General features: G+C 41.2%; 1 protein-coding gene across 1 annotated transcript in view; it reads right to left on the bottom strand.

Moving 5' to 3' along the window:
* Positions 1-12,190, bottom strand: part of PIK3R3 (phosphoinositide-3-kinase regulatory subunit 3) — a 120,558-nt gene extending 108,368 nt beyond the window's left edge. Inside the window, exon 1 of the mRNA XM_035018667.1 lies at positions 11,328-12,190. Within this exon, the coding sequence (XP_034874558.1) occupies positions 11,328-11,433 (106 nt within the window). The 5' untranslated portion in view covers positions 11,434-12,190. The remainder of the gene's footprint in view (positions 1-11,327) is intronic.
* Positions 12,191-13,607: the final 1,417 nt, after the last annotated feature.

Here is a 13,607-nt window from a genome sequence, read left to right as displayed (position 1 = left end):
TCAAATGAATAAAATCTTTAAAAAAAAAAAATCTATGGGTGCTTAATATGTTCCAGGCACCACGTTAAGTGCTTTACAGTTATGAATTTACTAAATCCTCACAACAATCCCATTGAAGTAGGGACCGTTATCAGCCCTAATTTGGGGGTGAAGAAACCAAAACACAGAAAATATAAGTTGCCCAACAACACATACTAGAAAGTGGCAGAGACACAATCTAAACTCAGGCAGTCTGATTCCAGAGACAGCGCTCTTAACCACCCCACTATACAATTTATACTGAAAATTCAATACTTAGCTACAGTACATTTTATTAAAGACTTTATTTATTTGAGACAGAGAGAATGAGAGACAGAGAGCATGAGAGGGAGGAGGGTCAGAGGGAGAAGCAGACTCCCTGCCGAGCAGGGAGCCCGATGCGGGACTCGATGCGGGACTCGATGCGGGACTCGATGCGGGACTCGATGCGGGACTCGATCCAGGGACTCCAGGATCATGACCTGAGCCGAAGGCAGTCGCTTAACCAAGTGAGCCACCCAGGCGCCCCTAGCTACAGTACATTTTAATTGAAAGACATGATCTGGGCGCCTGGGTGGCTCAGATGGTTAAGCGTCTGTCTTCGGCTCAGGTCATGGTCCCGGAGTCCTGGGATCGAGTCCCGCATGGGGCTCCCCGCTCTGTGGGAAGTCTGCTTCTCCCTCTGCCTCTCTCTCTCTCTGTCATGAATAAATAAATAAAATCTTAAAAAAAAAAAAAAAAAAGACATGATCTATAGGTTAAAGTAGTGTCCTAATTTTTTTTTTTTAAGATTTTATTTATTTGACAGAGAGAGAGGGAACACAAGCAGGGGGAGTGGGAGAGGGAGAAGCAGGCTTCCTGCAGAGCAGGGAGCCTGAGGCAGGGCTCGATTCCAGGACCCTGGGATCGTGACCTGAGCTGAAGGCAGATGCTTAACGACCGAGCCACCCAGGCGCCCCAGTAGTGTCCTAATTTTTAAGGCTAGTCATTCAAATCATAAATCATGCCACAGGTCAAGCTTATTACTTAACTTACTAAACTTTGGAATGTGGACTTTATGGTTTGGCAAAATGTTCTCTCATACTCATTAACTGACACACTAATATACTCTATTCCCAATACCTACATGCTTCAAATAAGGAAATGGTCAACCAGAGAAGTTAGCTTCCTCATCTTCTAGTAAGCAACTGACAAAAAGACCTTTTTAAAAATATATATTATTTATTTTGGAGAGAGAGAAAACGTGAGCAGGGGGAGGAGGAGAGGAAGGGAGAGAATCCTCAAGCAGACACTCCCCCTGCCCCGCTGAGCATGGAGCCCAATGTGGGGCTCCATCCCAGGACACTGAGATCATGACGCAAGCCGAAATCAAGCATGACTGCTTAACTTTATATTAACTCTCAGTACTATGTAACCCTGTGAATTCCAATTTAGAATAAGGAAACTATTTCCCACAACTAGATTAGAGTTTTGAAAAAGGAAAAAAAAAAAGCTAATTCTTTTTATTTACAAACACAAAGAACTCTGGAAGGAGGTATGGTTCTCCAAACTACTTTCTAAAATGGCCACTATTATCTACCTAGCTAGCATTCATCCCCTCCTTCCTTCCTAACAGAATCCCTCCCCAATACAAAACCTCAGGGGAAGTTTTTACCACTCCCAAATTCAGGCATGGTCATGATTAGTTCAAGGGTAGTCACTACTGATTGAGTCAGGAATAAGCATAGGACTCAATTCTGGCCAAAAAGATGTGAAAGAAGTCTGCTAGAGGTTTTTAGAGAAAGTTTCTTCTCTCTGTAAAGAAGCATAGGAAGATACCTCTTTCTTCTTTTAGAAGTTCTTGGGTAGGTATATAGAATTGTTGAATCACTATATTGTACACCTGAAACCAATATGACATTATATGTTAACTATACTAGAATAATCTTATAAATTTTTGGTCAATTTTATTTACAAAAAAAAAAGTTCTTCTGTATGGATATGACACCTGGAATCACTATACCATTTTGCTACTAGTCTGTGGATGAAGCCAATTCCAAGGAGAGCAGAACTGAACAGTGGAAAGAATATGAGATTTCACTGGCATTGTTGAACTGATGTAATCAACCAACACCTGAAGCTGCTCATGAGAAGATAAAATTTCTTATTTCTTAATCCATTTTGAATTAGATTCCTGCTGCTTGTAGCTGAAAATATAGTATTTTTTTTATGAAAGATATCCCAGAACTAATCTCAAAAAAAGTTTGTGGTTGGGATGCCTGGCTGGCTCAGTTGTGGAGTGTGCAACTCTTGATATTGGGGTTGAGTTTGAGCCCCACACTGAGTGTAGAAATTACCTAAAGATAAAATCTTTAAAGTAAAAAAAAAAAAAGGTTCGTGGTTAATTCCACAAATGCGTATTAGAAATTCAATATGAATTATACTATACTAAGTGTTCTTGTGGAGTTAGAAAGTTAAAAAGAACAGTGCACATGAAAAAAAACTCCAAAGTGGTATTTTTCAAGCATAAACAATTCATTTCAATAAGGTATTCTCCAAAACAATTTATACACAAATTTTAAATTTTGATTTGTTATTGAATTTACTTTTTCTTAGGTTTAAAAACAAAAACTATAAAGTATTTAAGATGACACAGACACAAGCTCTTGATTTGTTGCCCTATACCCTTAGACAGAGGTAAACAATGTGGCCCACAAACAATCCAAGGCTGGATAATGGTAGATGGTAGGACATCATGGTATTGACTTTAGCTTTGTGTTGCTTATATTCACAGGGCACAGGGCAGTTTTTATATTGACAAGACACATGCAAAATGGTAGGATGTGGCAGGCTGGACGTAGCCTACTGACTCTTTTATATTAAAAAAAAGATAACCCTCTTACTTTATATGAATTTACAAATATTCACAAAGAACAACAAATAGATCATATATCAGCAAACAATTTGGAAACTAATCTTATGAGGCTACTTGGCTGACCTTACCTTGTTATCCCAAATCAAGTCCTACACATTCTAAATTTAACTGGTATAACACATTGGGTAATTTAAATCTACATTTGGCACAGTGCTGTGTACAACTAGCCTAACAAATTTTCAAAATTTACTACTCACTTCTAATTCTTCAAAATTTCAAAAATGACTAACTCAAAACCATAAAATTTTGCTAACATTAAGGATTGTACTTTTTCATTATTTCCTTTGTTAGAATAAATTATCTTGGGGCACGTGGGTGGCTCAGTTGGTTAAGCGACTGCCTTCGCCTCAGGTCATGATCCCAGGGTCCTGGGATCCAGCCCCGCATTGGGCTCCCTGCTCAGTGGGAAGCCTACTTCTCCCCTCACCCTCTGATGATCCCCTTACTTGTTCGCTATTTGTCAGAAAGAGAGAGAGCGAGCTAGCACAAGGTGGGGAAGCAGCAGGCAGAGGGAGAAGCAGGCTCCCCACTGAGCAGGGAGCCCGATGTGGGGCTCGATCCCAGGACTCTGGGATCAGGACCTGAGCTGAAGGCAGACACTTAACCAACTGAGCCACCCAGGCATCCTAATAAATAAAATCTTAAAATAAATAAATAAATAATCTTTATAAGCTTATAGGTCACATGTTGTTTAATAAATATTATCAACATTTTAAAACTTAAGTCACAAAATGAAGCTGGTTAGATCCACAGGCCTACGACTTCAATAAAATATTTGAGAACAGGGTATTCTGAGGGGGAAAAAAAAAAAGAAAAAAGAAAGAAATATATAGTCTGACCTCAAGAAACTGATCTTGTTTTGGGGAGAAAAATTATATTCACAAAATAACTAAATGTCTTTAACATAACATGATTTTGTATCAAAACAATGGACTGTAGTCCTAGATAATTATGTGACTCAGTGCTAGAAATTTTGGAGGAAGAAAAGGGGACCTGCAAAGGACCCAAATTTGAAGATGGGGGTGGGATGGGCATAATCTAACATAAGCAGCAGCATAAGGAAAAGGCTTAAGATTGGAATAGGAAAGGGTATGCAGTGGATAGCAAGGAACTGGGCTAAAAGTAAAAATGAGAATGGGGCGGGGGGGTGGGGGACAACCTGACTGTCTCAGTCAGTAGAGCAGGTGATTCTTGATCTCGGGGTTGTGAGTTTGAACCCCACGTTGAGAGTAGAGTTTACTTTTAAAAAATGAGAATAGAGGATTAGTAAGTTGGAAATGTAAATTGGTGCTAAAGATCATGTATGCCTAGTTTAAGAATATGGCCTCTGCTTAAAAGAAACGGATAGCTTCTGATTATTTCCTGTATTTAAAAATTATTTCGAAATAACATTTGAGTAGGATTAACCTGGCTGAAGAATTCTGGATACATTTATAGGGGAAGAGAAGAAGAAATTAGAAACAGAGCAACCAGTTAGGAGGTGCTTACTGGTTAAGAACCAGGGTATTGGGCGCCTGGGTGGCTCAGTTGGTTAAGCGACTGCCTTCGGCTCAGGTCATGATCCTGGAGTCCCTGGATGGAGTCCCGCATCGGGCTTCCTGCTTGGCAGGGAGTCTGCTTCTCCCTCTGACCCTCCCCTCTCTCATGTGCTCTCTCTCATTCTCTCTCTCTCAAATAAATAAATAAAATCTTTAAAAAAAAAAAAAGAACCAGGGTGTTGGGACGCCTGGGTGGCTCAGATGGTTGGGCGTCTGCCTTCAGCTCAGGTCATGATTCCAGGGTCCTGGGATCGAGCCCCACATCGGGCTTTCTGCTCAGCAGGGAGCCTGCTTCTCCCTCTCCCTCTGTCTCCCCTCTGCTCATGCTCTCTCTCTCTCTGCATCTGTGTCTCAAATGAATAAATAAAATCTTTAAAAAAAAAAAAAAAAGGGCGCCTGGGTGGCTCAGTTGGTTAAGCGACTGCCGTCGCTCAGGTCATGATCCTGGAGTCCTGGGATCGAGTCCCGCATCGGGCTCCCTGCTCAGCAGGGAGCCTGCTTCTCCCTCTGACCCTCCCCCCTCTCATGTGCTCTCTGTCTCTCTCATTCTCTCTGTCTCAAATAAATAAATAAAATCTTTAAAAAAATAAAAAAATAAATAAAAGAACCAGGGTGTTAGCAAGACAGACCTGCTCTGCTACTTGCTAGCTGTGAGGCACTGAATAAGTTATTAAACATATCTAAGTCTCAGTTTCCTGTCTGTAAAGTGAGGTAATAATAGTACCTATTTTATAAGGTTGTTGGTGTGGCAAACAGTAATAGTACATGTAAAAACATTTAACATAATGCTTGGTCCATACATTCAACAAATGTTAGTAACTATTACCTTCATTATAAATCACTTCAAATATGTGGTGGTGAGGAATTAGACCAGGGCAACAGAAACTAAAAAGAAATGATGACTTGGAATGACATTTCCATAGACTCATGAGATGCTATAATATAAAAAGACCCTAGAGAACTCTTCCAAAAACAAAATTACTCCAGTTTAAATGTCAGGGATGAAGGGGAAAAAGATGGAGCAAGAGAACTCAAAACGTTCTGACTGCAAGAGTATTCAAAGAGGTAGACTTGGGATAATTACATGTTAACAACATGCTTTAAGATATAAGCTACAATGGGGCACCTGGCTGGTTCATTCAGAGAAGCACGTGACTCTTGATCTTGGAAATGTGAGTTTGAGCCCCATGTTGGATATAGAGATTGCTAAAAAAAAATAATAAACTAAAAAAAAAAAAGATATAAGCTACAATGAATCAGGTCTATACCATGTACCAAACACTGTGCTAGATATTGATATAGTATATCTAATCCCCAGAAAAACTCTGAAAGGTACAGTATTAAATCAATTTTACAAAAGAGCACTACCACCCTGCTTCTCAATGCAGAAAGAGGTTAAGTATGAGCCATATAACCTTGGTAATGGTAAGAAGCAAAGCTAGGTTTGGAAGCCCTATCATGTTTCCAAAGCCTGTGTTCTTTCTACTTCACCCACACTGCATCCCCCTTTAATAGCAATAAAATTATATTACATAAACATACTTGTAATTATTTTTCTACCTACTTTCTTAAATATGGTGACCATAAACATGTCCAATCTTTCCTATATTCTAAGAAAAATATAAAGGTATTCAGCATGAAACAATGATGAGAATGAATTTTAAAAGCATTATCAAATGGAGAATTATCATACTTCTAATGAAATATAGCTGAGTATACTATAAACTATAATATGTTAAATGAAAGCAATGACTAATCTTTTTAAGAAGAAGATGCAAACAAATTTGGCATGGCTTTCCCATCATTTGATTATATTAACATTTGTCCCACACTACAATATCATTTTAAAAATGACACTAAGCTCATAAAATATCTTACCACACACAGGAGAAGAAGCATTTATATAATAACCCATAAATGTTCAGTTACAAAAATTCAACCACAGTAGAATGCCCAACCTGCTAACAGTAAGGACCACATGGTGGCAGGTGACCTATTTCTTCAGTGTGTTTCTCAGCAAATATTTTCCCCAACCACAGGGCCAGTGTGCTAGTTCTCCACCAGAATGTCAATCTAAATTTCACTAGGATGAAAATACCAAGTATGCCAGAGTAAGCAAGTAAGTTTCCTGAAACAATCTTTTCATCTGTATTCAAAAAGAGTCAGAAAATACTTTCCTAGATTGACCATCAAACTATATAGTCACAAACCATGTAACTTCTAGACTAGTTCTTAAAGTGTAGTCCATAGACCCCCTGCATGTCTCCAAGACCCTTTCAGAGGATCCAAGGGGCCAAAAATATTTTCATAGTATTACTAAGACATTATTTGCCTTTTGCACTCATTCTCTCACATCTGTATAGTGGAGTTTTCCAGAGGCTAAAACCTGTGGTATCTAAACATATTGAATATAGGAGCAGACATGGGATTTTTTTTTTTTTTTTAAGATTTTATTTGAGAGCAAGCGCACACACAGGGTGAAGGGCAGGGGGAGAAGTGGACTCCCTGCTGAGCAGGGAGCCAGATGTGGGACTCGGTCCCAGGACTCTGGGATCATGACCTGAGCCGAAGGCAGACGCTTAACCAACTGAGCCACCAAGGCACCCCAGACATGGGAATTTAGAGGTTTTCCATTAAGCCAGACATTAAAGATTAAAATGCCAGACATTAAAATTATTTGCAAAATATAAAACAATGGCCACTCTCTTCACTTGTTTCTTTTTAATATAGTTATTTTTTCATTAAAATAAATTACGTTAGGGGAGCCTAGATGGCTCAGTTGGTTGAGCAGCCAACTCTTGACTATGGCTCAGGTCATGATCTCAGGGTCCTGGGATCAAGCCTCTTGTCAGGCTACACGCTCAGTGGGCAGTGTGCTTGAGGATTCTCTCTCTCCCTCTGCCTCTGCCCTTCCCTACTGGTGCTCTATCTCTCTCGAATAAATAAATAAATCTTTTAAAAAAAAAGATGTTAACGTGTAATATTTTATTATTTTTAAATGAATCAAATTTTTAAATTTCTTAATTTTATTCTAATAGAGTAAATATTAGTAAATAGCTCTTTGAGATCCTCAATAATTTTTAAGATTATAAAAGGGGTACTCAGACCAAAAAACAGAGAACCGCTTTTCTAGACCTTCCTATATTTTGCCAATAAAAACTTCTAATTTTCTAATTATACTGAAGAGATGTTGCTGCCCTACAGATAATTTCAGAAATTTGTTTTGATAAGAAAAATGTCTATAGACAATCTTTAAAAGAATGTATCCATTAATTATAAAAAGAAATCACCTGTTATATCTTCCCCAAATAAAAACAACAATGTCAAAACTAAAGTGCTAGCCTACAGACCACTGTCTATAGCTTTGGGCATGAGTTTATCATCAGCTGTATATCTGTAATCCTCCAATAGCTCCTATACAGGAGACAGGGCTCTTTGAGAGGCCTACCCAGCAACTGTTCTATTACGGAATAATCCTGATTCCCAAATCACAACAGGACTAACCAAGATACTCAAAAGCAATTCTTTGTACCACACTCTTAACATTTCCAAAATAAAAAGTTTTGTTTCATCTGAACAGTTCACTATTTCTACTCCTTCTGGGAAATAAAGATTAAGACGTCGAACATTTGGATCCAATCCTTACATTGTCAGTGAATTACAGTAGATGTAGCAATCCATACAGTTATTAGAAACCTTTAGGATGCATGGTAATGGTAGTTTTTTAAAAAATAGGCTGGAGGGAAACACCTTTGGAAAACAGTTTTTGAGGCCACTGGAAGCAATAATGGATAACAATTTTGCATTTATGGTTCAGTCTTAAATGAAGATGAAAATCATTTTTAAAACTGTAATATTAATATTACAGTTAAGGGCCCTAAGTCAACAACTGTCTAAATCAAGTTTTTTAACTCTAGGCTATTGCAATAGGCAAGGAATGAGGTGACCAAGGACCGTAAGTAGAAAAGCACTTAGAGGCTAGAAAGAAATGGTGCTCCTTAGATATTTATTAATTCAACACATATTTACTAAATTGTCTACTGCTTGCAAGAATTGAGCAAGCTAAGAAGCTCATAACTTGATGGGAAGACAATTCCATGGGGGGAGAGGGGAGGGAGTATACATAACACAGAAGCTACTCCATAGACAGAATGAAAAGAAGTTCTGAGAAGTGCTAGAAGAGAAAAGGAAAGGAAAGGAAGGATGTCTTCTAACAGGAGGGATCGGGAAACATACATCCTTGCAAAGAAGGCATCTAAGGGTAGACCTTAAACATATGTAAGATTACAGCAAGTAACCAATGGTAGTGAAAGGCATCCTAGGAAGAGGAAAAAGCATACATTCAAGAAACAGCAAGCATAAAATAGCTTTCCACAGTACCTGTGATGGACTCTAGGAAGAGACCAGACTGGAAAATTAGGTTGCAAGCAAAAAAAAGGGGTGGGGGGGTGGGGGACTTATATGACAAGGTAAGCAATCTGGGACTCTTTTTAATAAGCAAAGGAAAGCCACCGGAAGGTTTTCAGAGTCATTTGAAGATTTACCACTGGAAGGCAAATCATCAGACGGTGCTTTAATAATACTGTGGATTGAACAAAATAGAAACAGGGAGAACAATAAGAATAGTTAGAACACTATCAAAACAGTCCAGTCAGGAAATAAGAGGTTTGAGCTGGGATAGGAGGTAGGAGGAAGACAGATACAAGACATGCTGCAACCTCTTCACTAATAATTTACTTAGTTTTAAATGTTTCAAAACCTTAATTTATCACACAAAACAAGACTGGCATTCATATTATTTCCATTAAAAACCATTCGCATCACAGGCAATATTCCAGCATATTCAAGTGTGCTTCCAAAAAGCTGTTAATCTACATTAAAGCTACAAAATGGGTAATAAAGAACAGCATATGCATATTTCCAATATTTTGAATAGAATCTCAGTATGCAAAACTTCATCCAAGAATGAACATTTTAAACTCAAAAGTTTATTTCTCTGTAAATGCACAAAGTTTGGATCAGAATTTTCTATACAACCTTATAAGACCCACATCGCTACATAATTATAATAGTCAACTTTTTTTTTTTAATTCACTTATGGACAACTCAGCTTGGCCAATATGGGCCTCATAGAAAAATATTTTTCAAACATTAGTGCCTGCTTCATTTTCTCCCCTCCTCCCTACTCACCTCTCCACCCAACAAATTCCCTTTGTATGTCTGCAAAGCAAGATACTATGATACAGTGATTCTGAGGCAGTTTGAATATATAATTCTTATAATATAAATCTAGAATTATTAACTTTACTTTTTGCAGGAGGACCCAATGATGTACTAAATTTCCATTTACATGAATGACAAATGCATCTAATAGAAATGATGCTTTACCGTTAGGGGGAAACAAAGGGGGAAATACACACAATAGATGGGTGGCAAATCTTACAAACTTTGCAAAACACTGAAAAGCTGCATCTGGATTGCAGTCACAATTACAAAAGCAAATAAAGAAGGCTCCAAAATGAAGGGAAAAGAGAAAAATGTTAAGTGATCATTAAGAGTAAAAAAGGTTGGTTTAATAGGAGTTTTTGATATAGCATTATTTAACACTCTAATTGGAAAAAAACAAAGGATGATTTACAGCTCACAAGGACACAAGAAATAATTTCTACATACATTCTACAAGACAGTTATACTTCATTACACTTGCATGGGCTCCAATCCTTTTAAAGGTTTCCAAAAATAGTCTTATAATAATTGAGGTTCCCCAATGACACACAATTTATTCTGTAAGCTTAACATATTTACACATTTTTAAAAGACATAATCAATTCAACCTCAACAAAAATAAGGAGTCACAAAGGCCCTCTACTTATTCAAAATCATTACGTAAAGCATCTATAGCTACAAAAAAGGGTTTGAAAATCTGACAGCTAAAAATCATAAAATGGGGTTAGAATTTAAAGAAAAACAACTACCCAACTTTTCCATTTTCCCTTCCTTTTCCTTTCCTACCAGATACACAAAATGTCTGTAAGGGTCTCAGACAAAGCTCTGAAGTAAAAATACTGTATATGTATACTTTACATTATGTGTATTCAAACCTATCACATATATGTACACATCACATATATTCACACAAAAAAGGAAGGTTCCTTTTTTTTGCTCTAAGAATTGAAGTTACATTAAACCCTATCCCATAAATTAAATCACCATAAATTAAAAGAGTAATAAAATACTGCACGTAGATCTCTCTGATAGACTATATCCTGAGAAGAAAAACCTCAGACTAAGACCATGACTGAATAAAAACGCCCAATCCCTGAAAATCACTAACCGGCATTTGGTTTCTGTAAGAGAAAAAGGGGGTCTTAAAATGAATAATCACATAGGCAACCCAGTTTCAGAAGTTAACGAAGGTAAAACACAGGAACCAAATAAGACAAACGTATGAAATGCCAAGCTTTAAAGAATTCCCCCAAAGGGAAAGACTGACTTCAAGGCTCGGATATAAAGCATCCTTTGCAGGTAGAAGAATCTTTAATTGGAAAAAAAAGGGGGGGGGGAGGCACAACAAAAACCTGAACGACACGCAAAGGCAAAGAAGTAAAAGAAACGGGTCTTTCCTCCCACCCCCACTCCAGCCCCCACCCCCACCCTCGCAGGACAATAGGATCAGGGTCCTAACTGCAAACTTTAAACGGATAAACCAGAAGCAGTTTCACTGCAGCTCTAACTGCAAATCTGCCCCTCATCCCAGACCTAGCGCTCCCAGGAACACTTATGCCCTGAAAACACCACCAAGGTCTCGTTATATACAAATCAGACCCATCACAAGATTCTTTTTCTCTCCCAAGTACCTGGAGGATCCATTTCAATATAAAATATCAGTTCTGTCGAATAGGGCATCATCACCTCCCTCCAGTCTGCGTCATCGCGGTCCATACTCCACACCGTATTGTACATCGCGCAGTCAGGGGCAGGTCGTCAGGAAATATATAGAAAGCATATATTTTTTTATCTGATATTTAAAAATCTAAAAATATAGATCTGTAAAGTCCCACACGGATATGTACTTCGGGGTTTCCAACGGCCGGTACAAGTCCAGCCAACTACCAGGACGAGGATGGGGTCCTCCCCCCTCTCCTCTTACAGCACCCAGCAAAATGCCCCCCCGAACTTTCAGTCTACGGGCTTTTTCTCCTCAGAGAGGTACAGGGAGGCTTGGGGGGGGCAGAGGGCTGAGGTGTTAAAAAGCAGCTTCCCAAAAATCCCTTCCACACAGTCGCTCTCCAAAGAGAAAAGCTCCCACTGCCTCCAAATCTTTCCTCGGCAGCCACTTTTGTGTCCTTCGAGGGAGGGAGAATGAAGAGCGGGGAGAAAAAAGAACGCGCTGGGAGAAAGGTGAGGAAGTGACAAAGGAAGGCATAAAAAGGGGGGTGGATATTGCGTTCAAGTTTCGGGGTCCCACTGGTCTGCAGAGAGCGATCCCCTCAGGGGCCGGGACTCGGGCTCCGTTTCAGTCAAGCTCGGAACCGAAGCTGCTGCAGCCTCGAGAAGAGGGCCCGTCGGAAAGTCCAGTTAGCGCTACCCGACTGGGCGCTCCCGCCGGGCGATAAATAAGCCCGCCAGTGCCGGCTCCCCTCACGCTCTGCCCTGACTCCAACCACTAGAGTTTCATTTTAACGGCGCGGAGGGGGACACCCTCCCCCGCCTCACGCTCCCCCGCTGAGGCGCCACCCAGCCACACCGGGCAGGGGGGACAAGCGACATCACTATTGCTCCTTCCCCTCTATTCCGACTCGATGTACTGGGGATTCTATCAGGTGCCTGTGAAAGTGTTCAGAAAACTGTCCTCCACTTCGGCTTTCAATTCTCTCCAACACTCTCTGGGTTTCGACTTCTTAATCATTCATCCTCTCTCCCCCCAGCCTCAATCAGAATGGTACGGCCCGGGCGCTGGCCGCACGCCAGGAGTCAGAGCCGGGAGCACGCGAGCCCGGCCGGGAGGGAGAGGAGGGAGGGAAGGAGGGGGTAGAAAGAGAGGATAAGGTGAGTGGTGATTGGCTGATCCGGGTTGCCGGAGCCCGGAGCCTGCGTCTTTTGTCTGCCTTCCTCCAGCAAAGGAGCGGGAGACGGCTGCGCGCCCCAAGCGGGCCAATCAGGAGCCAGCCGGCGCTGGCCGGCCAGCCGGCGATTGGCCAGAGCCCAGTTACTAAGCGGGACAAAGGCAGAGGGGGAAAGAAAAGAAGAGGAGAAAAAAAAAGAAAGAAAGAAAGAAAGCGCAAACGGCGGTTACTGACAGGCTGGGCGAGCGCTCAGGGGCTCAGGCTGCCCGGAGACAGGCGGGGCTCCCGCTGAGGCTCGGTCGGGCCGGACGAGGGGGGGGAGGGCTTGGGAGGGAGGACGAGCTGGCGCGAGACACCTCTGCCCGGAGACTGGCCGCGGGGGAGGGGAGCGAACTGAGAGGGGCGCGTGCTGTCACTTGGCGGGACGTGCGCTCCTCTGGTCGTTAGGAAGTCCCCGGGCAGAGTCCCTCCCCACAGACCTCTTCACTGGGCTGGGACAGCCCCCCACCCCGCGCGGTAAGTTGTCAAATAAAGAAAAGGTCCCTAAGCCCACTGGTAGGACCGTTACTACTCGGTGAGAGGAGATGCCCATGGCCCTGTAGCCTCCCCAGGCCGCTACCACAACCCAGTCCCGGCTTCTTCCTCTGAGCAGCTCGGCTTTTCTTAAGGAGGCATTTCGCAGTTCCTCTGCGCGTCCCATCCAAGGACTTTTGAGCCCAGAGGTAACTCCCCACACCTGAAATAAATAGGGAGCCACAGCAGGCCCCTCAGCTCGGGTGCTCACGCCAGAAAACATGCCTTGAAATTACCGTGCATGTGTGATTTGAGATAAATCACAGGTGTTCGGATCCCCAGCCAAAAGGGCTCTATTCTGTTTGCCTGACAGACCCCCTTCCGCATACACCCAGTCCCTCCCCCAAGCTTAAAATTATGATAGGCTTCACTATGAAAATGCTGAATATTACCATGCATTTCAGAAACAGCTAATTAACTTGCTGGGGAACACTGAATAGCCAAAAGCAGATTTGTGTCTCCCGAAGGTTATGCCTGGAATTGCCATCCTGCATACTC

The sequence above is a fragment of the Mirounga leonina genome, unplaced genomic scaffold (genome assembly GCF_011800145.1).
Source record: "Mirounga leonina isolate KUSES-001 unplaced genomic scaffold, KU_Mleo_1.0 Mir_173, whole genome shotgun sequence".
Classification (NCBI taxonomy): domain Eukaryota; kingdom Metazoa; phylum Chordata; class Mammalia; order Carnivora; family Phocidae; genus Mirounga; species Mirounga leonina.
The sequence above is the reverse complement of the archived record's forward strand: the minus strand, read 5'-3'. Positions and strand labels throughout refer to the sequence as shown.